Here is a 24,014-nt window from a genome sequence, read left to right on the forward strand (position 1 = left end):
GTGATCTTCATTTGTCATATTTACTAATAGTGCTCTTCTTAACCTTTGCATTTTATCTAAGAGAGCTTCCTAGTGGTGCTCATATGAAGTAATATATCAAGGTGCACTTGAAAGATCATTTTTATGAAGCCAACGGCACCCAATACAATCGGGACAATTTGTACATCTGTCTGCCATATTTTCTTGATTTCTGATAATCTCTTTCTCCATAGGTACCACAGAATAGTGACTTGGTACTGGCGTTACCATCAGCACTAGCACTCTAGTGCTTTTCTCCTCCACACCTATGTCCAGTTTTCTTGCATGGAGATTTTTTTTTCTGTTGGAAGAGGAATCTCCCAGGTGATCACAACTGCTTCTTGCTCTAAAATTCTGTCCCAGCAGTACAGCGCCGCTGCAGTGTTTACCCAGTTTTCAATGGAGGAGGCCCCATACCTTACTGTGCCTCTCTGTGTACAGCCCAGCTGACATCAGCACTTCACACCCAGGGAGCGGGTGGAAGAGGAACTCGGTCAGTATTAGGAGGAGGGAGGGTGGGAATAACCCTATCACCGCCCCGCAGGCCAGGCCACCTAACATGAAACCATGAGCGCACCCCGATCCTGAACAACCTCCTTCCCAGAGTCCAGGGAGGGCTCATTTGTGTTGCCTTTGCAATAGTCGGCGCCTATCCTTGACACGAATTGCATTGAAATGAAAGGACACACAGTGCGCTGTAATCTTTGGCAAGTTTCATGCTCCGGGGATTCAGATCTTTATTTGATCCCAGTAACCCGTATTCCCCACCCGCGGTGCGAGGCGGTGTCTGCTCTGGAGCAGTGACTCACCTGTGCAGCCATTGCGTCACCCAGGTGTGGCAGCCCCGCCTCCTCCGCCTACCATTGGCTCCTTTCCGCTAAGCGGCAGCCCAAGCGTCCAATGGCCTTCCGCCCCCGGTCTCTGCCTCGGCGAAGGGGGGCCGGGCTCCCGAGCGCCGGGTAAGCGCCGACTGCCCTCCGGCCAATGGCGAGGCGGTAAACAGGCCGAGGCCCGCCCTGATTGAAAGGGCGGGGCGGCCAATGGGAGAGCGGGAGGGCGCTGTGGGCGGTGCCCGTTGGAGGAGGCGCGGCGCGGCGCTGTCAGCTGTTCCCTTTTGTTCGCTTCGGAGCGGTCAGAGCCTCGGAGCCTCCCCGCACGGACGGATAGAGCGAGCCCAGCGTGCGTCCCCCCCTCCCTCCGCGCAGGTGAGTGACGACGTCCCGGAGATCGCCGGCCCCAGCCCAGCTCGCGGAGGATCCCCCCCGCCGGCTGCTGCTGCTGTCCGGGCATCGCCCTCACCCCCTCCACTCCTAGGTCCTGAGCCTAAAGTTTACGCCCAGGTTGGAGTTTGCCCCCCGCCTGGCTGAGGCGGATTTTTTGGCAGGTCGGTGCCCCTCCAGGCTCTGGATTGCATTGCTCTGACTCGGTGCATGGTGCAGGTGCCCCCCCCCCCCTAGCCCCGGCTCCCTACTTTGCCTCTGCCTGCCTCCTCCCCCTCTCTCCTTCGGGCTCCAGGGAACTTTGGCTCTGCCGGTTGGTTCATGTCCCTTTCAGCGCCGTCGTGCAGGATGTAAGATCGTGGGCAGGAACCGATAAGAGAAGGGTCAAAATGTGCAAACAAAGTGGCATTCCTGGGACACTTCCTCCCCCACCCAGGCTGCAGAATTCCTCTCTCGTGGGGAGGGGAGAGGAAGCAAAGAGCTCTCCCTGATGGGGGGGGGACTGGGGACCCGGTCTAGTTTGAGCAGGGTGGGAGGGAGAGCCCCCCCGTGCCAAGCCAGTCTTGGCGCATGAAAGGCTTTGGGCAGGGTGATAGGTCTTCCCAAGAGCTTGGGGCACAGCCCCGTCACTTGGGTGTAGCTGGCGTGGGGGAGGGCAGGGCACCGTCTGCTCAGCACTTAGTCGCCCTGTAGCAGCCTTTGCTCACTACCTGCACTGATTTGGGAACTTGTCCTGTTTGAAAGTGAGACGTTCATCTTGCATGGCCCGTGCGGTTTGCTGCCAGATCGCTGCTTCTTCGTTCCCCTTAATTAGTATCTCGAATATTTCATCAGGTAGCGGCTCTGAATTTAAATGTTTGTTGTGCTCCAATCCTAATGCTTGTGCAGCCCTGTTTGTATCCTGAGGTGCTGTTTGCCAAGGTCTTCTGGAAAACATTTCTGCCCCTCTCCAGCCTCCACTCTTTCCAAGGCCGCTTTATTCAGCTCCTGCCAAAGCCCTGTAGGTTAGGGCTCAACAGCATTTTACGCTTTTTTTTGTGGGGGGAGCTGGGGGTAGTTTGTACAGTATTCTGATAAATGTCACTGGCACCGTGCCTGCATCTAAAACTGCAGGATTTGCTCTATCTGGACCTCTCCGCTTCCCTTTTGCCTCATTCCCAGGTATTGGCTTTTGAGCCACTGTAATATCTGCTTACATGATAGGAATAAGAGATGCGTCTCTTATTATGGCCACACCCTATGGTGTGTGGTTTTTTTTGTTTTTTTAACCTCCCACACCCCCTCTTCCCTGAGTCAGCTCTTCCGCTGTCTGTGCTGGTTTCATGCTTTAGGCCTGCATGTGCGGGGATCTGATTATAACAGCACCCTTGATTGACTTTATTCATTCTCAGCACTGCTAATCTAAACAGACAGCTTGCAAAGAGCACGATCTCCTGGGGAGGGAAAGAAAGATCAGAACCAGAAGAGAGCGAGAGAGCCAGCTTAACTCATCTTTGGAACTGTTTAGAAAGTGCTGCAGCCTTTCATGTCCAGGGCCCATCCTAGTTCTATTTTACAGAGAAGGGCATTTGGTTATGTGAAAAGATTACAACCTCTTCCCCCCCCCCCCCCCCCCCCAATCCTCTAACACTAATTGCTCACCTCCAAGTCACTGGCTGTGAATGAGTCAAGTTTAGTGGCAGGGGACCAGCACATCTGTGTGTGGATGGCTTTTGCCAGAAGAAAAACTGACAGCCCTGTAATCACCATCAGCAGCTATTTACTGAATCAGAAGCCCTGAAACTTCTTACAATAGTAATTAACCAACTTTTGTTTTTTTCTTTTGTCATGTAACTGAAAGCACTGGCTGGCAGTCAGCACTGCCAGTAAACCCTACTTCTCAGCTCCTGCCCAGCACATGTGGCTCATGGGATTTCAGGCATTCTCTGTCTGTAAGGTGGCAGAAGTGTGACCCCCGTTGTCTGGTGTAACCTCCAGGAAGAGGCTTGGGCAGGGTGGGTGACCTAAAGAAGAAGAAAATGTAATAATTTAGTGACTTTTTAATACCAGGTGCTGGGGGCTCTGGCTCTCAGGAGGTTTCATGCTTGATTAGCCGTCTGGATAATTGTGGCATTTTTAGCATGGAGCCAGGCTGCCTGCGTTGCACTTGATTACCAAATCAGAAAAATTGCTGAGTGAGACGGTTTATGAATGTACGTCAGTTGGTGTCTGAAATTATGGAGCTTAAGGAGCCTCGCAGAATGAAAGCTTAGCATTCTGTTTATGATCTGGCCATCGTTACTTTCCTGGACAGCAGGACTAACGTCCCAGCAGTGAGACTGTACTTCAGGCTGGCTTTCCCTGGTACAGCTTCAGTGTCCCAGGTTTAAAACCCTTCTTCAGGATATGAATTATTTCCACATGAACAGTGGAAAGGAAGTCCTAGGAGGAGGCACGTTGGGAGGGACATCAGGGAACGTATTCACAAAAGGGGCTGGAATGTGAGGTAGGGGTGGGAAAGGAGGAGGAGGAGCCTATGCGGTGTTGGGATGGGGGGGTGTGTGAATGTATGTGTTAGGAGGGGGTGACAGGAGTCTTAGCTGATGGGGGGTGAAAGCCAGGATAGGCACAGAGGATCCCTAGCTGAACCAGGAAGTACACTTGGGCAGGGACTGGCTGGGCCTTGCAGGCCTTTATCTGATGTCAAACCTTAGGTTTCTGTAACTGTGGCAGGACTTGAAAGCTGAGACTGCTCCCCTGCCTTACGTGGGGGGGGGGGGGGGTGTATAATGTGTCCAAGGGGGTTAATTTTGTGTATACTTTGACTGGAGGGAGCCTTACTTGTAGACCAGGGGATTGTTGAGTCTGATCTCAGTCTCTCAGATTTTACTTCTCTCCAGTGACCCCAGGCTCGAGCTTTCTTCCTGGCAGGCCTGTTAGTGTCAGCAGTGCACAGCATGTGAATTCCGGCAGGGGTTTCATTAAAACCTGGCGTTTCTTCCCCTCCCTCCCCACACAACCTTTTTGAAAATCTACAGAATTAAGCCACCTGCTTTCCCTTTCTGTTGATGTTTTAATGCAGATTTCCTTTATAACCAAGCCTCCCCCCCTTCCCTCAAACAAATCAGTTGTGTGGTGGATGAAGCAAGTAACTGTAGGCCGGGTTGGGTTATTCCTGTCTGCTCTCCTAGACCTCTGGCACCTCTCCTCGCCTCCCCTTCCTGCCCTCCTCCGCTTCCCTCCAAACTTGGCCTTGAAGCTCCTCTGAAAAGCCGCCCCCCCCCCCCCCCCCCCCCCCCCCCCGTCCTGGCATGAGCCCCTCCACACCCTTCCCTGCTCCTTCACATCTTCTATCCGGCTTATGTTGAGAATTAGAGAAGAGTGGGTTGGGGGCCTACTCTTAATCCCCCTCCCCCCCCTGCACACGGGGTATGTAAACATTGCTGCCATAGAAGTCTTGGGCCTGGTGTGACCCAGCGAGAAACAGAAATGGTGACAGTCTGCAGAGATCATGGCATGTTAGGTGAGGGCTCAGGGGAGATATGACAGAGGTGTTTAAAATCATGAGAGGTCTAGAATGGGTAGATGTGACTCGGTTATTTACTCTTTCAGATAATAGACTAGGGGGCACTCCATGAAGTTAGCATGGGGCACATTTAAAACTAATCAGAGAAAGTTCTTTATCACTCGACGCACCATTAAACTCTGGAATTTGTTGTCAGAGGATGTGGTTAGTGTAGCTGTGTTTAAAAAAGGATTGGATAAGTTCTTGGAGGAGAAGTCCATTACCTGCTATTAAGGTCACTTAGAGAATAGTCACTGCCATTAGCAATGGTTACATGGAATAGACTTAGTTTTTGGGATCCTGCCAGGTTCTTGTGGCCTGGATTGGCCACTGTTGGAAACAGGATGCAGGGTTTGATGGACCCTTGGTCTGACCCAGTATGGCATTTTCTTATGTTCTTAGGTGTCTGTCGTCAGATTAAACACTGCTGCCCCCCCAGTGTGTGTAATGGGCATTGGCATGCCTGTGCCCCCTGAAGGGCTATAGTAGAGCGCTTTCTCCAGATGCTGTGAGGTAGTGATTCAGATACAGGACTAAAGATCGCCTCAGCTTGCACAGTGGCCGGGAACAGGAAGTTTACATGCATTGTGCTATAATTCTGGGTATCTCCTGCTCCTGCTGTAGGCTGGGGTTACCTGAGTTACCCCCTGCAGAGTTTGGTCTCTGTCATAGAATAAAGTTAATGGGGGGGGGGGGGTGATGCTTGCTTTATTGGCTCTCATGTTGCAGATCCAAACCACAAAACTTTAGATCTTATTTCACTTTTAAAGTACCATGCGAAGGTGGTTATAAGGAGGAGGCTGCCTCACCTGGGGGAGGTAGCGCAGGGCAGGGCGTGGGTTAGTGTTAGGTGAGTATTCAAAGGCCAGGGCTGCTGACAGAATCCCTATCTTCATTTTCTGCCTGAAGATTGCAGCCTGGCTCCTCCCTCTCTCTAACTTCCTTGTTAATCGGCTGCAGAACAAAAGTCCCATACATTTTTTGCTGGCTATTAAGACACTGTAACCTCCCAGGAGATTACGGATTCGATTCAGTGTTCAGGAGATGAACAGGGAAGCTGCCAGGATGCCTGTGTAATAATAATGTTTGGAGTTTGTGCAGCTTGTCGAGGCTTTACTGGTGTGACTTTAGTGTGTTATGTTTTATTCACCATATATTGGCAGAGACGTGTGTGTTTATTCAAATGTAACCTCTGGGCCTGTTTATACATGCTTTCAAGGGCAGCAGTAGCCTAGATTGCCCAGGGGCTTTCAGAGGATGCTCTGATGGTTTGTGACAATTGGTAACATCAGAAACTCCAGGGGCAAAATTTAGATCCAGGTGTTACTGTAGCTCAGGCTGCCCCTGGCATGGCTTGTGACTTCCCAGGGGGGGGGGGGGAAGGGTGGAATATGGAAGCCCCTGTAGCAATACTGGGGGAAAAGCGAGACATGGCAGACTGAGATCCTGCAGGGGGTTATCCTGGATAGAAAGGGGGAAGCTGCAGCCAGTTTTTCCCTCCTTGGAAAGCAACATGCCTGCAGTACCTGTACTGCCATCCCTGCAGCACAGAACACTGAATGTTTGCCATTGTGTGCATTACACTGCTCTTTAATGTGCACTCCTGTAAGCCAGAGGCCTGGCTTTTGCCCCAGTTGTCAGGATGCTGGTCTGAGAGAAACTTGCAGTCCTATGCCGTGTACCTGGCAGAATGGCCTTATTCCCCCACCGCCACCCACCTCTGTGTCGGATCCAAAACCCATGACAGGACAGAGGCCACCTTCCCCCAAGGTGCCAGGACACAACTGTTTCTCTTTGGTGCCCGGCTGGGGCTCGTAAGGGGCCGGCACAGCAGACTCGTGGCTGAACCAATCCCTTCTGGTAACCTGGTTCACCCCTGCCGAAGGCCTTCCTAGAGATGGGCAGAAGAGGCCAAGCATCACCCCTGTGGGAGCTGCCACTTCTCTGCCAGATGCAGGTCACGGGTGCCTGTGGCCGGAGACCTCAGTGCTGCTGCTGTGAAATGACTGGGGGAGGAGAGGTCTCCTCTTCCCATGGTCACTGATGTCCTTGCAGCTGAGTTAATCTGAAGTTCCCTAGAGTTTCCCGTTGCCCAGGAGGCCAAGATTTGGATCCATTTTTTTGCCAAGTCTGGCTGTGGGTGAACTTTAACTTTTTTTTTTTTTTGGCTGTACACTGGCAGGTTTGGGCCAAGTTTTTCTCATCTCGCTTTCCTTCTAAAGGAGGAGACCCATCCATCCCTGCAGGTCTTATCTTGCATTTATGCCCTGAAGAAGCTAATAGGAATTAAATGTCAGCTTTAGGTTTAAATTTGAGGTCTTCACTTTGGTTTGGAGTGAGGGGGGGGAGTGATGTGATAAAATGCTTCACCTTGGCCAAGCAGAGAAGAAAGGATGGGTGGGATGGGGAGGTTTATTCCTTGGCCGGGGGGACTGCGCAGCAGGAAATATCCTATCCGGGTTTGTAAGGGAGGCTGGGGATTTTGTTTTCTTAAGCTGGTGGCAGTTTTGGTGGTGGTGGTGGGGAAGCAATGGTGAATGTCCTAAAACTGTGACTGATTCGGTGGGTCCCAAGGATTGGGTTGAGAACCCCTGTCTTAAAACGCGTCCATCTTCAGACGGGGGAACGTCCTTGTTACATTTTATAGACTGACTTCCTGGAGCAAAAGGTCAACCCAAAGAAACCAGTCAAACTCATACATCAACGGTCCAGAGACCTAACTTGGAGCAACCTCGCTCTCGCTAGGGAAAGGCCAAATTTGTAATCCGCAGAGGCAATTTATAACGACTCCACGTTCGCTGGAAGAGGCAGCGTTCATGTTCTCCATGGCCCGTGACATAACGCTGACCCTTGTAGCCCCCGAATCTCCAGGCAGCAGCCTGTGACCCTCTCCGTGCTGTGAACAGCAGAACCGCTGATGTCAGGAAGCCTCTGCAGTCTTCAAAGCTCACGGACGGCAACATTTTGCAGGTCCGTCACAAGGTGCCAGCCCCCTTTGAAGGATGCCCCCCCCCATTTTCTCAATCAAATCAAAGGGGGGGGGGGGGGAAGGCTGAGTCGGGGGCTGTGATTTCACTTGTGATCATCTTGTGGGTGACTTAACTGGTAGCAGCCGTGCCTCCTGATCAATATAGGCAGCAATGTTACACCCCCCCCCCCCCCCACCCAAAACACCATAACAGCAGATAATGAGCAAAATGGTTCATCCAGGACTGCCCAGCACAGCAAGTGTGGCTTGTTTTGGGCAGTAACTGCCTCTCTGTGCAGGTTACCCCCTAAGCTTTCTGTTAAATTTCTGTATGGCCTCTGTTTCATCAATTTTACAATTTATTTTTTTTAAGTTAATGTACATTTTTAGACCATCTGTCTTGTAGAAAAGAACAGCCCAAAGTGGTTTACAGAGAAAAAACAAATACAATAAACCTGTCAATACATCAGTACAACTAATTTAAAATGGATTAAATGGATCAAACTGAAAACAACTTAAACCAAATCTATTCACTAAGAAAGCCGAGCCATAACCCAGCACCCCTGAATAATCTGGCATCCTCTCTCCCATAGCCCAAGGGGCACCCTCCCCCCATGACATCCCAGGGAGGGGGCAGTCTCGCACCAGGGCCCGAGCTCGCTGCAGAGCTGGCAGCAGTTTTCCTGGCTGAAGTCACAAGGGGGGGGGGGGGGGCGGGGACAGTCACACCAGCGCGGGGCCACCAGACGGTTGCTTCTTGTCTCTAGGTTTGTTGCAGCAGCTTTGCCGAAGTTGTTCAGGACTCGGGGCTCTCCGAGGATTGTTTGTTTGTCCTGGTTGAGCTTGCAAAGGATGTTTTTAATTTAAATTCCTTTCATCTTCATTTAAAAATATCCCACATTATTTACAAACAGGCAATGAAGCCATTTGCTGGCAGGACTCCAGCTTTGCGCTCTTCTGTCTCTAAAGGATGCCTGACAGTTTCCCGGCAGGCTGCTGGCGGCTTGTTTGGATCTCTTTAGGCAACCTCCTGCCCCTTCGTACATATAAAATCCGCTGGCAGAGGCTGGGGTCCAGGAAGGGGCATGGTAGAGAGTTGAATGTGAACTTGATGTCTCTGGCTGGAGGAGCTGCTTTGGCATCAGGAAGATTTCACAGGGGTTTTACTGTTATGGAGGCCTGCGACGACTTCTAAAATTGATGGCTCCTTCACTCGGTTTTTCCTTGCATCGTTTAAAGAGCCTTCTCTGAGGATTGAGTGGCTCCCTGGATCCTGCTTTGTAAGCTGCATCTCCTAAGTCTTGCTTAAATGTAGAGGTTTGGGAAAATCAAGTGCCACCTGTTACTCTAACGGGGGTGGCTGCCGTCGCCACTGCCGCAAGGGATATGGTGGGTCCTGAGCATAGATTTTTGGATACCAGTAACTTTTTTTTTTTTTGTGCCTGGAGTCTGCAGCCAGGGCTGTGGACTGGCGCTCACAAATTGTCTGCCCTGAAAGGATGGATTTAGGAGGGGGAGGGAGGATGAGGAGGATATCGACCCATCCTGCAAGAAGCCACAATAGTGCTCTGAATGCAGCTCTGTGGCCTGCATGACCCAGCAAGGGAAGCTTGCTCACCTCACAGCAGCACTGTTACTGCTCCATTTTTTTTTTTAATTACTGGGATTTTGTTCTTTATCATTAGGAACTGGGCAGGTTTCAGCACTTTCTTCCCCAGCCAATATGGAAAAAAGAAAAATAATTCTCCACAGTTCACTGCGAGTTTTAACTTTACATACAGAATGTAAAAAACATGTAACAAAACAGAACAGAGTATGTACAAAATGAATTTGTAGATCCGTCAACAAGTAGCTGTCCTCGCCTCATTCTTTAAAGTATCTTAAAAAAAAAAATCTGCCTGGAAGCTGGTGCTTAAAAATTGTTTCTTCCGTCCAGCCTGGTGCCATGCAGAAGGGCCAGGGTCCCGTTTCCAGGTTGGGTTTTGTGATGCAGTTGAGGCAGGGTTCACGGTATAGGGGGTGGCCATTGTGCAGAGATGACACCCAGAGAGAGCCATGGTTTGTGGGCCCCAGCCAAGGACTGTTGCTGCCAGGTTTGGGCTGAGTTTAAATGTCTAGTGAGCAGAGAGGGTCACCGGTCAGGGGGTGTGGGCTGGCCGCTTCTTGTGTGGGCATTTTGAGCAAGAACCCAAAAACTAAGAAGATCCCAGGCTACTGATGCCAGTAATAGCTGTGGCCATTCTCCTAAGACAACTTGATTAATAGCAGTTAATGGACTTCTCCTCCAAGAACTTATCCACACCTTTTTTTTTTTTTAAACCCAGCTATACTAACTGCACTAACCACATCCTCTGGCAACAAATTCCAGAGCTTAATTGTGTGTTGAGTGAGAATTTTCTCTGATTTGTTTTAAATGTGCTACTTGCTAACTTCATGGAGTGCCCCCCAGCACTTCTATTATCTGAGAGTAAATAACAGATTCACATCTACCTGTTCTAGACCTCTCATGATTTTAAAGACCTCTATCATATCCCCCCTCAGCTGTGTCTTCTCAAGCTGGCCAGCCCTAACCTCTTTAGTCTTTTTCTCATAGAGGACCTGTTCCATCCCCTTTATCATTTTGGTTGCCCTTCTCTGTACCTTCTCCATCGCAATTATATCTTTTTTTGAGATGCAGTGATCATAACTGTACACAGTACTCATGGTGCAATCTCACCATGGAGCGATACAGAGGCATTATGACATTTTCAGTTTTATTCACCATTCCCTTCCTAATAATTCCCAACATTCTGTTTGCTTTTTTGACTGCCACAGCACATTGTGCTGATGATTTTTAAAGTATTATCCACTGACGCCTAGATCTCTTTCCTAATATGGAACCTAACATTGTGTAACTACAGCAAGGGTTATTTTTCCCTATATGCAACACCTTGCACTTATCCACATTAAATTTCATCTGCCATTTGGATGCCCAATTTTCCAGTCTTAAGGTCCTTCTACAATTTATCACAATCTGCTTGTGATTTAACTACTCTGAATAATTTTGTCATCTGCAAATTTGATCACCTCACTCATACTCCTTTCTGATCATTTATAAATATATTGAAAAGCATGGGTCCTAGTACAGATCCTTGAGGAACTCCACTGAGAAGATTGACTTGGTGTAGACCTCTCTCAAGCTGTTTAATGCCTCTGGGGAAAAAATAAAAACACAGCCAGTGCTTCCTCATCCATTTTCACCCTGCAGTGTGCAGAACTGTCCTTATTTCAAATGTAGCAGATCTGAGCCAAAAATGATGCCTGGGTGGGACATTGCTGGATCTCTTGACAGCAGTTGTAGGTTTATCTGACAGCAACCTTTGTACTTCATATTTTCAGTGGATGGGTGTCTTCTGGGTATTTCTTCTGGGAATGGGGAACTTTTTAAATTTTAAGGTAAAACTGCAAAAGTACAAAGTGCATCCAGACGAGTCCTGCTGCCTGCGTTTGGTTAGATATTTGGGTTCTGTCTTAAGATTGGTAAATGGAATCTATCTATGAAATTTATTTTTTTCAATTAATTCAACAAGAGGAGTTTGGAAACAAAAGATGGAAAGGAAGTGTGCAGCTGTTTTGGCTTGTTTTTTGTTTTTTTTTTTCCCTCCGTGTCGCATCTGTTTCTGGTTGCTATTTCAGAAATGTGTGCGACCCTGCTCTCCGCTGGGGAGAGGAGGCCTTAGTGCGAGTTCCACCACGATCCTGCGTCCCCTTCGTAGGGGAAGTTGGAGAGGGTGGTGGTGGCGGCATCTGGAAGGCCCCCCTCCCCCCACTGGAGAGTGTGTCTTTGACTGACTGTCTTCCCACATGGGAGATGCTATCTGAAACACTCGTGACATAAACCACGGGGGGGGGGGGTACGTTTAGCCATTCCTCTGCAGGCAGTGGCAAAGATTGTGGGGTGGGACCTCCACAGTTGAATCCTGGAAGGTAAAGCACCTGACCAAGTATGGAAATATCTCGCAAAGCCTAGGAACAATTAAATATCCATGCATCTCATTCTGCGCCTGATCCCCAGGAAGTTCTTTTCGGCAGGAGATGCAAGGAGCTACTCTTATACAGTTAAGAGAGTACCTGACGCCTGATGCATAGAAAGTGGGGAGATGCGTATTCAGCAGGTCCATGCCCTGGAGAGAGCAGAATCTACCGTGCACGTTTCATCTGTGGGTCCCACTGGCGATGTTGCTCTCCTCCCTCAGCTGGTTGAGTCTTTCTCCTCTCCACCCCCGCAGATGTCTTGAACGAAACAGATGCGGGGTCCTGATCACTGGGCCCGCTTCATCTTGCCAAGAGCTGGAAGCTGCTATTTCCTGGTCGTGTCTCGTGGGCAAAATTATACCCTTTGTTGATCTTGAAAAGAGGCTTCCAGGGTCCTGATAGCCAATCTTGCATGGATTTCTCATAGCCTTGTTTTTGTCCTTTGGAAGTGATGGGCTGGCATTACTGGTCTCTTTGCTCTGGAAGAGACACTTTTTTTTTTTTTCTTTCTTTGAAACAGTTTTGAAATATATTTTTTTCCTTCTTTCAATTGAACCTGGAGGCGAAGATGTGCTAACGCGCTCTGCATCTGGCGGCTTTCGGATGTGAAACTGAGACGTGCACGTATGCATGGGGGATGGTGCGCTCCCAGCGTTTTAATAGGAGCCAGGAATCCCGGATTCACGGAGCCGGCAGCAGTCAGGGGGTCTCCTTCAGGGCTCGATTTCCCCAAGGCTCTCCCCAGTCTGTTGTCCATGGGAGACTGGTGCGTGGGGCCCTAGCCCATGGCAGAGAAATGTTAAACAGCTCTTTGGGGGGTGAGGGAGTGACCTTTCTACTGCAGAAGGAGCAGGTCAGGGGTGAGCAATATGGGCTGTGAGCCAGGTTTCAGATCCTTAGGACCCTGGCTGCCTCCCTCTTCTCCCTGCCTCCTATCTCTGGCCTGGCATCCCTGCTTCTTCCCGCAGGGCAAGCAGGAGGCTGGGGAGGGAGTGGACAGGAACCGGGGTGTAGGTGGAATCCCACCCTTTCAGTTTATTCCCGTGGTCCTGCTTTAGTAGGACCCCAAATCCAGGCCTGTTAAATAGCCAGCCAGGGACCTGGCGTCCATACTCGAGTTGTCTTAACGAGGAGCCCTTTGGGATAACTTCTGCTTGGCTTAAACCTGGCATCTAATTCTTGTCTTAGGACATGGAGGAAATCTTCACAGCTTATTGCTTTATAAACCTCTATCAGCTGTCCTCTTCGTATCTTCTGGGGGAGGTTCTTTCACATTTTTTACATCCTGAAGTTCTGGATTCCTTGTAGGGTCTTCGTGTTGCAAGGAAAAAAAGTCTGCCTCTTGAGTTTTGTTTGCTGGAAGAAACTCCTAGATTAATTTCCTTAACTTCTGTAACTCTGATTTAAAAAAAAATTCTCCCCCCACAAAAGGAGAAACTGAGCAGTAAGGTTTCTGGTTCTGACGGGTGTAAGTTCAGAAGGGTTCGGGGCGGCCCTGCAGGCTGTCGCCTCCAGCGCTGGCGGCAGCGTGAGGGGGCTGCTGGGGTTTCCTTCTGACCAGAAACCAGGGAGGGGCCAGCTCTGTTTGTGGCAGCTGGGACTAATTGGTGGCTTCCTTGGCTTTCCAGGTGCTGGCCAGGGATGAGGTCCCTCCATGCTGGACCCTGCCTTGCAAGTGCCCTCCTTTTCGATGTCTCGTGCTGGCTTACCTGCTCTGTTCTTCGGTTCCCTGATGTGCAGGGTGGCTCTGGAGGCACAGAACAGCAGCTCTCCCCCAGTGTTTTACAACACTGCTCAGCACTCAGGCTTGCCAGGGGTGTAAGTCAGTCCTCTGGCAGCAGATGACAAGGTTTTCTAATTAACTTATTTATTACTTGGATTTATTTCCTGCCTTTTGGAATACACAGTTCACTCAGAGCACGTTACAGCATATATTATTAGATTCTGCTGTCTTTGCAGGGGAAAGACTTATTTTTGCACACAGCAAACTATCTGTATTAAAATGGGGAAGGCTGCCTTTCTGACCTGGTTTGAGCTACTACTGTCTTTTTGAAAACAAAACTGACCTGCACCCTCCATAGGGGAGAGAACAGAGCCTTCTCAGAAGCCTCTTTCTTTTTTTTTTCTACTAAACATGCACTCCTCCTCCTTCTCTGTGACAGTGTCTCCTCTGCCAGGTCTCCTCAGCCCCCACAATGAGGGTAAAGAGCTCATTTACGTTCCTCTTCCTCATTAAGGTGGGCGGGTGATGCTGTACCTCAGCAGAACTTGCTAAGAAACCAATGCCTGGGCATCCCATCTGCTTTTAAATATTTTTTTTTTGAACCCAAGCAAAAAAAAAAAATATGTAAACCAAAACACAAGAGCCCACACCAGCGGGTGATCTGGGGGTCAGTCTCCTCCAGCAGAAAATAGTGTGCCCTCGCCAGCTCTGCAGACTGAATGCCTGCTTTCAAACTCGGGCATGGTACTTCCAGCTTTCGTTTGCCCTGGGTGAGAGGCAAGAAGGCTGCAACCCTCAGCAAAACCACCGTCGTGAAATGTGGTCCTTCCTCCACAGGCGACACCCCAAAAGTCCCTGGCTGCTCCCGGCACTTTAATCCATTAATTTACTACTAATTTTGCTCTTTAACCGGTCAGGTTTTCAGATAATGCTCAGGGCAGCTTGCAGCATTGCTGGAGTGCAGGTAGAATAGATCCCTTCCCCGCTCTCTAGGTGGGTCCCTGAGGCAATGGGTGGTAAAGCGACACTTGCCCAAAGTCCCAAGGAGTGGAGGTGGGGGAAATGAGCTTGGTCTAATCACCAGGGCACGGATAAGTGGCTGCTCTGGGCGAGCAGAGGAAGGTAGCACATGCCCGTTAGGTCCTCCAGCTTGCGGTAGTGCCAGGTAAAGTGAGTGCGTGGCGCTGGCTGCGCGGCACCTCTTGTACTTCTGGAGATGGGAGTAGCCAGACGTGTAATGAAGGGCGAGTGGCTTCCCATGCATGCTGGGAACTGGTGGGCAGCTCCCAGCTGATCCAAGGTTTGGGGTTTTATTTCCTTGTTTAAAGCTCTAAACTATGCTTTTCCACTCTGAGTTCTCCCTCAGCGCAAGTGTAGTTCCCCTCCCCCCTCATCACCTTTGGGGGGGGGGGGGTGGAAGGGTCAACTTGCCGTCCAAGAGCTGAGTCCTTTCCTTTTGCAGAAAGTAATTAAATGTTAAAAGTGATCGAGGCATCTGGGCTGTGGGATGGGAATGTGGCCTGTCTTATAGTCCTTGTATTTTTGCTCGCTCGGGACTCTTCATACCTGAAGCTGCCCTGTATTTATTCTAAAGAGACTTAGCACAACTCTGTCACGTTTCCACCTTCAGGTTCTTTTCATAGAGCTCCAGCGGGCATGAGAGGGAGGCAGGTGCCTGCATCCACCACAGAGAAGGAAACAAAAGAATGGGTGGTATTTTGAAGGGCCAGGCACAGGGGAAATGGTGCACCTTGGCGTGTATAGTATTGGGCTACCGAGATCCTCTTTTCCTTTCCAGTAAAGTGCATTGTGGCAGTAAATTTACTTTGTCAATGGCTAAGCCCTACTGCTTGTATTAAAGGTTTTTTCCTTAAGGTTTTCTACCTCTGTACCTTGTGTCTTCACTCTGAGCAGATTTTAGCTTGTACGTTGAATTCAAAGTCTCTGGAAGGTAGATCGGAGATGCACTGCTGGTATTCATCACCTGGGCTGGTGGATGGCAGAGTAAACATCACCGTAGGAGGTCTGCAGACAGCCACACAGAGACGGGATGCAAATGGAGAAGGGGGTTCCCAGATTTTCAGACTTTGTAAATAACTCATGCGCCATGTGCTGGACTTGTATGAGGCACGGGCTGTGCCGAGTGCAATACGAATTCCCTTTCCAGGACAGAGTGATTCAGTCCTGATCTGTGGCCTTGGGTTAGGCAGGGAAGTCAGAACCCCCTGGCCATGAGTGTGGTGCAGTAATACACAGAAATGGGGAGGAGTATAAGATGGCTCCTGTCTGTGCTCAGGGTCATTCCAGGGGCAATGCCACTTATACCAAGTTTTCCTGAATTCTGTTAATGTTCAATAAAGATGTAGTTGTGATGGAGAAGGTACAGAGAAGGGCAACCAAAATGATAAAGGGGATGGAACAGCTCCCCTATGAGGAAAGGCTAAAGAGGTTAGGGCTGTTCAGCTTGGAGAAGAGACGGCTGAGGGGGGATATGATAGAGGTGTTTAAAATCATGAGAGATCTTGAATGAGTAGATGTGAATTGGTTATTTACACTTTCGAATAATAGGTCTAGAGGGCATTCCATGAAATTAGCAAGTAGCACATTTAAGACTAATCGGAGAAAATTCTTTTTCACTCAACGCACAATAAAGCTCTAGAATTTGTTGCCAGAGGATGTGGTTAGTGCAGTTAGTGTAGCTGGGTTCAAAAAAGGTTTGGATAAGTTCTTGGAGGAGAAGTCCATTAACGGCTGTTAATCAAGTTTACTTAGGGAACAGCCACTGCTATTAATTGCATCAGTAGCTTGAGATCTTCTTGGTGTTTGGGTAATTGCCAGGTTCTTGTGGCCTGGTTTGGCCTCTGTTGGAAACAGGATGCTGGGCTTGATGGACCCTTGGTCTGAACCAGCATGGCATGTTATGTTCTTATGTTGACTCCCAGAGAGGTGATGGAAGCCCTTCCTCCTGGAGCCTCATACTGTGGCATTCTTGTTCTAGAGTCTTCTATCTTATGAAAAATGTTTCTTGGGCATATTTATGCCTTTTCAGTATTTGAATGTTCTATATAATACCCCCTTGTTGCTCCTCTCCTCTAGAATATACATGTTTAGGGCTTTAAGTCTCATCTTGTGCAGCCTTTGGTGTAGGCCCTTCATCTTTTGGAGGTAAAGCCTCTGACCTGGCCACAGCACTCCTGAAGAGGTCTTGCCAGTGACCTATAGAAAGTCACTGACAGGCTCAGCTTGTCCTGATATGGACCAGAGCCATTCGGTAAGGCAGGACACGGCGCGTGCGTTGCGCAGAATATGTTGCATGTTCGCTGAGTGCAGCTGGCAGGGGTGATGAGCTGGCTGGGCCACCATCCATATCGGGTGCCTTTTTATGTTGGCTCCCAAGCCCCTGCCATGTGCCAGGGCACTTCTAGTCTTTCAGTAGAAGAGGCCCTTGAAGTAATGTCTTGACCAACGCTGTCCTATCTAAACGATGGGTGGATGGTGCCGAACCATGCGTTGTGATAGTGTTAATGCCTCCTGTCTCTTCTGTGAGTCAACGGCCAATGTTTCTGACTCTGAGCACGACATTAAGGGGGAAAGCTGCCAGATCACCCGCAGACATGTTCTGATTCCACTTCTAATGGGTTTCACTGTAAACGATTTGGTTGGAGTTGATAACCCCTTTTCCCAGTGCCACTGCTGAGAAGACTGTAGCTGAGCTTTTCTTTTTTTTGGGGGGGGGGGGAGGATGGTGTCTCTCGTTTCCAAGCTGTTTCAGTGTATTTGCCACCCCAGGCCCTCCCTGCCATGCTCATGGAGGTGCCCCTGTGCAGACACTCTTCTCGCTCCCCAACGGATCCATGGACGTGGAGTATCCGTTCCCTGGCCCGGTGGGGACAGTTGCAGCTCTGTTCATGTTGAACTCTCCTGACCGACAGCGTCTGAAGCAGGAGATGGACCCTGCTTGTCTTTTATAAATAACTGATGTGCGGGTGGAAGAACAGGAAATGGCTGGCCTGAGACAGTCTGGCTGTATATTTATCTGCGACTCTCTTAGCCTCTGCAGGATGTGTTCAGAGAGTACGCTGTCTGGACTCGGATCAGAGACTAGGTCGGGGGAGGCAGGAGACTCGGCATTACGTCTTGCACACAACATTTTTTGGAAGGGCTGTTTTGAACCTTTGATACCGTGCTCAGAGTTTGTATAAGTTGAGTAGATCATTAACTGGTGTAGGCAGGCAATGGGCAGGATTCCCCACTTCATTTCATCACCAGGCTCAATAGCTCTGCTTCTTCCAGGCCTTTCTCGGGATTGGTGTCGAGCCGACCCGGTTCTGCCTCGTGCTGAAATCAAGTGGGGAAATGACCAGAGGAGGCTGGGCCTGCTGATCCAGTGCTGGTTTTTTGTTTTGTTTTTTTTTAGCTCTGACTTGGAGAGGTCGGGTGGCCACCATAGTCCTTGGTGGTGGTGGTGGTGGTGATGGTGTGGGTCTCAACCACCACTCTAGTTTTAATTCTGACCACCCAGTGCTAGATACAGTCCAAGTGTGACTTATCCAGTCATCAGAAGAAAACCCCAGCTGGGACTTCAGCAGATCTAATTCTGCCAGTGTGATAACTTTTGTTTAAAATCTCTGGGCTCTTAGCAAGGAGCCAACCGTGCACAGAGAAGAATATTCCTGGTATGCTTACGGTATATGGGATTTATTTTATTTGTATGTTGTGCAACGTGGTACATGGCTAATGATTTTAGCTTGGGATGTGGTGCGTAATGAATACTTGATCATAACTGTGTTAATCTATTTTTCAAGGTCGGTATTCAGCACCACTGGTTTGGCTAAGGTCAGATTTGACAGTCCCATTTTGCTTGATCATCCCTGGTTAGCCAGATAACCTGCTAACTTGGGCATTCCAGGGTGGGCTCCATCTATCTGGACTAATGCTGACTTTGGTTCTCCCCACCCCCCCAGCAATAACCAGATAACTTTAGGACAGCTGAAACGTTTATCCAGCTAAACTTAGTACAGTTCATCTGACTAACTTTAAGATAGATGGGGACATTCAGCAGTGCACTTGGGCTGCTGAAAATCCGGCTAGCTGGCTAGTGGCTTAATATGGACCTTGAAATGTGTTGTATGTTATTTTGTGTGTGCGTATACCCTGCTTGGAATAAGTTTTAGTAGGGAGGTGGCTGATGCCCTTCTCCTTGGATACCTCTGGGCTGACTTTCTCATGCCTGCTCTCTTTATGGCTTGCAAGCCTTTCTTGGGTGCTGCATGGTGACAGCATGAGAAGATCAGGATGTGTTTTCTGTACCTTGCGTTGGGCATGCAGTTTGCTGTTATCTGCCATCAAGTGCAAAGATGCTTCAGAGCTTCATCTTGTATTCTTTGTGCAGTAAATGGCATCTGTTACCTAATTTTGTCTTCCTTCCACCTCTGATAAAAAAAAACAAAACAAAAAAAAACCCCTCCATGAAGGAGATAAACAAGCATCAGGAAATGTGATTCATCCCTTTCAAATACTGAAAGAGAAAAAATGTCTGCCTGTGTGCCGGAACAGACTGACTTTTCTAAGATTATTTTGAGATGGAACTTCTTAGCCCCATAAGATGTCATGTGTATTTGGTCTGTCGTGGATGGCTGCTTTTTCTTTTTTTTTTCTCCTATGTTCTTGTGGGGCCTGTGGCTAAAGGGGGTGGTGAGGTTTGGGACAGGGGCCATGGCAACCCCCCCCCCACCCCCCAGCCCCGTGTGTTACCTTGGGAGATTTTGGGATAGGCTGGGTCTGTAGTTTGTGATGGCAAGGTGACTGCTAGGGCTGGGGAAGCTATGCCTGTCCCAGCATACTCCATTTAAAGTTGCTCTGCAAAAATTATACTTTTTTATAAATCCGCCATAGTTATCCGCAGACCTAATAAACTTCTCTGCAGTGGCAGAATCGCAAGTGAAAGATTGGGTCCCACTTATTCATGTCTTGCACTCAGAGCAGAGACCCAAAATCCAAACTATCCTACCTTTCCCATTGCACTTTTACTGTATCCTGTAGTCTTCCTCCACTTCTGTTCTGCTGTCGGTGGTTGTGCCTCCAAGGCTCTGTCCCCAGCCCTCCTTTTGTTTGTTTGGTTTACTGTCATTTTGTTCTCTATAAAAAAGATCAAGGCAAAGTACAATTAAAAAAAATAACCTCATAAAATATTTGTAAATAGAAAACAAAACAAATCCAGGCTGAGCATCAGATGTTTCAAAAAGTGTTCAAAGAGTCCAATATTATAACTGTCAAATGAGATGGAAAGAATCCTAAGAACTGACTAGTGAAATGAGCTGTGAAATCCCAAAGCCTCCTGAAAGTGTCTTTACTGCTGCTGCTGAACGCACAGAGCCAGGAAGAGTGCTCCATGTGCTGCCTCCTGCCACAGAAAATGCATGTTCACGTACCTCGGCTGAACGAGTGACTGGACCTCTTGCAACCTTAAAGATCTGAACGGAGTTAATTCATCCTGGAGCTGTGTCGGAAATTTGTGGATCAGTTAGCTGCTTATTTTGAGCAAAATTGAGCTGGGATAAGAAACGAGCTGCAGTTTTGGATTTTCAGCAAGCTGGCTGGCAGAACAAAGAGCAAAAGTGCAGTGGAGGAATTACGGAAATACAAGATTACAATACAGTTTGGAAAATGGAGGGATCTAACAATGGTTTTAATCTAAGCAATAAAAGTAACTTCACAAAAGCAGTCTTGACCCTGATTTCTAAATGTGGTCTCATAAAAAGATCAGCATTAGCGATCTCTTTCAGTTTTGCTTGGAAGATGAAAAACTTCAAAAAGGAACTCTGTGGGAATATCAGAATGTGGAAATCTGGTAAGAATGACCTCCATCTCAGTCTTTCTAAACTTCTTTTGGTGCTCTGATCTCCTCGTATGGCTGTCAGTGCCAGACTTATGCTGATGACTCCCAGATCTACCACAGAAACCTCTCTGAGAATCCAGTCCCACATCTCGGCCTACTTGTCTGACATTGCCTGGATGTCCCACCACCACCTTAACATGGCCAAGACACAACTTTTATTTTATTTATTTTCTACTATTTTTTTTTTCAGGCACTTCAAAGTGGATTACATTCAGGTACTGTAGGTATTTCCCTAATCCCAGAGGTAATGTAGGGTAGCGTGACTTTCCCAAGGTCACAAGGAGCAGCAGTGGGATTTGAACCCTGGCTTCTCTGGTTCGTGGCCTGCTGCTCTAACCACAGGGTGGCTAGTCCACTCTTGCTTCCAACTTCCCCTCTTCTCTCTGTGGATGATGCTATTCTCCTCCCGTGCTCTTCACCTGTAACCTTCCCAACATCCAAAACATGCTAGTGTGTCTTTTCTTTCTCTATAACATTGTTAAAATCTCTTCTTTTCTGAGCATGCTACTAAGATGCTCATCCACTCATACCTCACTCTTCCCAGGCCTCCCGCTGAACCATCTATTCAAAATTCAGCTGCACGACTTATCAATCTTTAGCACTGCTTTCATCATAACCCCATTTCAATTGGCCCCCTGTCTGCTTCTGCAAACACTTCAAGCTTCTCTTACTCTGGGGAAGGGGGATGGTATCCTGCACGGAACGGCAGTTACTATCCTTAACAGAAACATGGGGGTAACCTGCATAGAACAGCAGATGCTACCATAATAAATTTGCTGGGCAGCACTATGTTTTTTTTTGTTTTGTTTTCCCCTCTGGAAATGCGAGAAATGCAGATTGAGTTCTGTTTGTGATATTACGTGTCTTGTACACTAGATTGCATGCCGAGGTTGACTGATAATACCGATGAGATTGAGGGGTGGTTGGGTGAGGGACGGGAAAAGGGGGTATAGTCCTGAGGATTTCTGTATGGCAAGTGGAACACCTCGCTGGGTTTATAATTGGAAAACTGGCAATGTTATGTTTACTTATGTTATGATTCTGCCAATAAAGATATACACAAAAACTTGCTGGGCAGACTGGATAGACCATTTGGTCTGTCATTGATATGTTTCTATGTTCTGTACAGTGCTGTGTACATCTGGCAGTGCTTTAGAAATGATTACTTTGTCAGAGGACTGAGTGCCTCTCTAGCATTGGCTGTGATCTCATCGGATGCCGAGTGTTGCTATTGTGCAAGTCCATGAGGAGTGATTTATTCCTCCTTCCCTCCCCTCCAAAGTGGGTTTTTCTTTGTTCTTAAAAGGTTGTGGGGGAGGGGCAGGTGAGTGAGGCAGTGAAAAGGGGAAAAAACAAAGCAGTTATGTGAGAACAAAGCAGCGATGAATCCGGAGAGCTAGTGTTGATAGCTTGTACCTTCCTAGAGCTGCAAGCCTGGATGTTCTTTGATCCTTTGTCTTCTGTTCTGATACCCCAATGGGTTCTCTTCTACAGGCCCCAATAGCTTGTATAGAACCAACATCAAACGATTCATCAGGTTCCTTCCTTGTGTATGAAAGACTCTCTTCCCTAAGCTCCTGGGACTGGCAGAACCAGTCTGATGGTGGGGAGTAGACCTGGGTGTGGCTGGCGGTGGAGGGGGGATGTGATGAGATGCCTTTCCAGGGTGTGTCTGACCTCAGCTGTGTCTCGCCCGCTTGTCATTCCAGTGATCGACCAAGCTCTGGGAGAGAATGACACAATCTACCTCTTCTCTCCTGCCCTCTCTCCACCTGGGGGTGAAGGAAGCAACACATTAGTGGGAATGTTTTGAGTCCCGCACCCAATCTTCCTTCTTCCTAGGACCACCAAGCATGTCTCCACCCCTAACCCCTGCTGTCTGAGAGCCAGCCTTGTACATACTCCACCCCTCCTGCGACCTGCTCTATGACTGGGATCCAGAGTGACATCTGGTGGTCAGTCTTACAACCCCTGATGCAGGGTCCCAGCTTCAGGACTCTTGTTGCAATGGCCAGACTAAGGGCAGTAGGGGAGGGGCATCTACAGGGAACACCCCAGGCAGCTGTGAATGCTGGCTCATGGTACCAGGATCCCAGACTGGTTCTGATTTAAAGCTTGGAAGAAAAAACGGGAGAACGAAGGAAGTATGGAACAAAAAGAGGGGAAGAAACTTCTAAATTTGAGTTGTTTTTATGCATGACTATAAAGTCCGTTGCATGTACAACTTGGAAATGAATGAAACAAATGCACGTGCCTAAGCACTATCCATTTCGGGGGGAACCCTGATTACCAGTACATGTGAGGGGAGGACATAGGGTGGTTTTCTGAACAGTGTGCAACAGGAGAGAGGCAGGTGAGGATTGCCCAGAGATTAGGGAGGCTACAGGATAGGGGAAAAGCTGCTTGGATTGATTCAGTTTAGCAGAGAGCTTAACACTGATGGTTTTTTGTTTTGTTTTTTTTAATTTGATTCTTTCTTCTCCTAACAGAGCTACGATGGATATGGTGAAGCGGCCCATCGAGGTGACGGAATGGCAACAGACGTACACCTATGATTCGGGGATCCACTCTGGGGCCAACACCACCGTGCCGTCACTGAATGGCAAAGTCCTGCTGGATGATGATCTGGGCTATGCCAAGCAGTACACAGTTAAAACCACCACCTATACCCAAGGCCAAGGTCCTGTGCCAGGTATGGTAGATGGGAGGCCAGAACTTCCTGAGGGGCCACTTCTCCCTGCTGTCACTTCCCCCTCACTCTCAGACCTTTTTAGTACTGTCCCTGACTGGCATGTTACCTCTTACTCCAGGTCCTCGGGGAAATGTTCTTCTAGACCTGGTTTTCTAAAAAAACCTGTTTGATTAGGCAATACTCTTCAATTATGTCTTTCCAAAACAAGTTTTTGTACGAATTCATCAGTGGATGTTCAGTCCTGCCACACCCAAAGCTGTATCTGACCGATGTTTCATTCTTGAGCAGTTTTTGTGGCTGCTTTATTCATGAAAAGGTTATGGGATGTGTCCTCAACCCACAGCAGAGGGGGACAACATGAGCAGGGGAAGGGGGGGGATTGTTAAATGAAAGTTACTACATTTTACCACTTCACAGCCAGACAGAGCATGGCAGGGGAAAGAGCTACCCTAGAGAGGGAGTTGGCATCAACAGCCCTATGGGTGAGCCTTAAGGATGCAAATATGAATACCATAGAGCAGAAGTTTCCAAACCTGTTCTGGAACAAGTCTTCGGGATATGCATGAGATAAATTTGCATGCACTGCTGCCATAGAATGCAAATACCTTGCGCATATTTATTGTGGATATCCTGAAAACCTAACCGGCTGGGGGTCTCCCAGGACAGGTTTGGAAACCTATGTCCTAGAAAAGAGTTGGGAATGTGGCAGTGGAGGAGAATGGTATAGATGAATAGCATTCTTGAAGAGTATGGCAGAGACTTTCAGATAATGCAAAGGTAGAAATAATGAATGAGAAGCGAACCTAGAACATGAAGATCATAGAAGATAACCTCAGGATTAAGACCATAAAATTATTTTTCTTCACAGAAAAGGAGGTGGGTGCATAGAATGACCTCCCAGGGGAGGTAAGGAAGATAAAAACAGAAGTTCAAGAAA

At 48.5% G+C, this 24,014-nt stretch overlaps 1 protein-coding gene across 1 annotated transcript in view; it reads left to right on the forward strand.

Annotated features, from left to right (window-relative positions):
- Positions 1-1,091: 1,091 nt before the first annotated feature.
- JUP (junction plakoglobin) overlaps positions 1,092-24,014 on the forward strand; it is a 39,842-nt gene continuing 16,919 nt past the window's right edge. Inside the window, exons 1-2 of the mRNA XM_029572981.1 lie at positions 1,092-1,223; positions 22,875-23,077. Of these exons, the coding sequence (XP_029428841.1) occupies positions 22,882-23,077 (196 nt within the window). The 5' untranslated portion in view covers positions 1,092-1,223; positions 22,875-22,881. The remainder of the gene's footprint in view (positions 1,224-22,874; positions 23,078-24,014) is intronic.

This window comes from Rhinatrema bivittatum, chromosome 12 (assembly GCF_901001135.1).
Source record: "Rhinatrema bivittatum chromosome 12, aRhiBiv1.1, whole genome shotgun sequence".
Taxonomy (NCBI): domain Eukaryota; kingdom Metazoa; phylum Chordata; class Amphibia; order Gymnophiona; family Rhinatrematidae; genus Rhinatrema; species Rhinatrema bivittatum.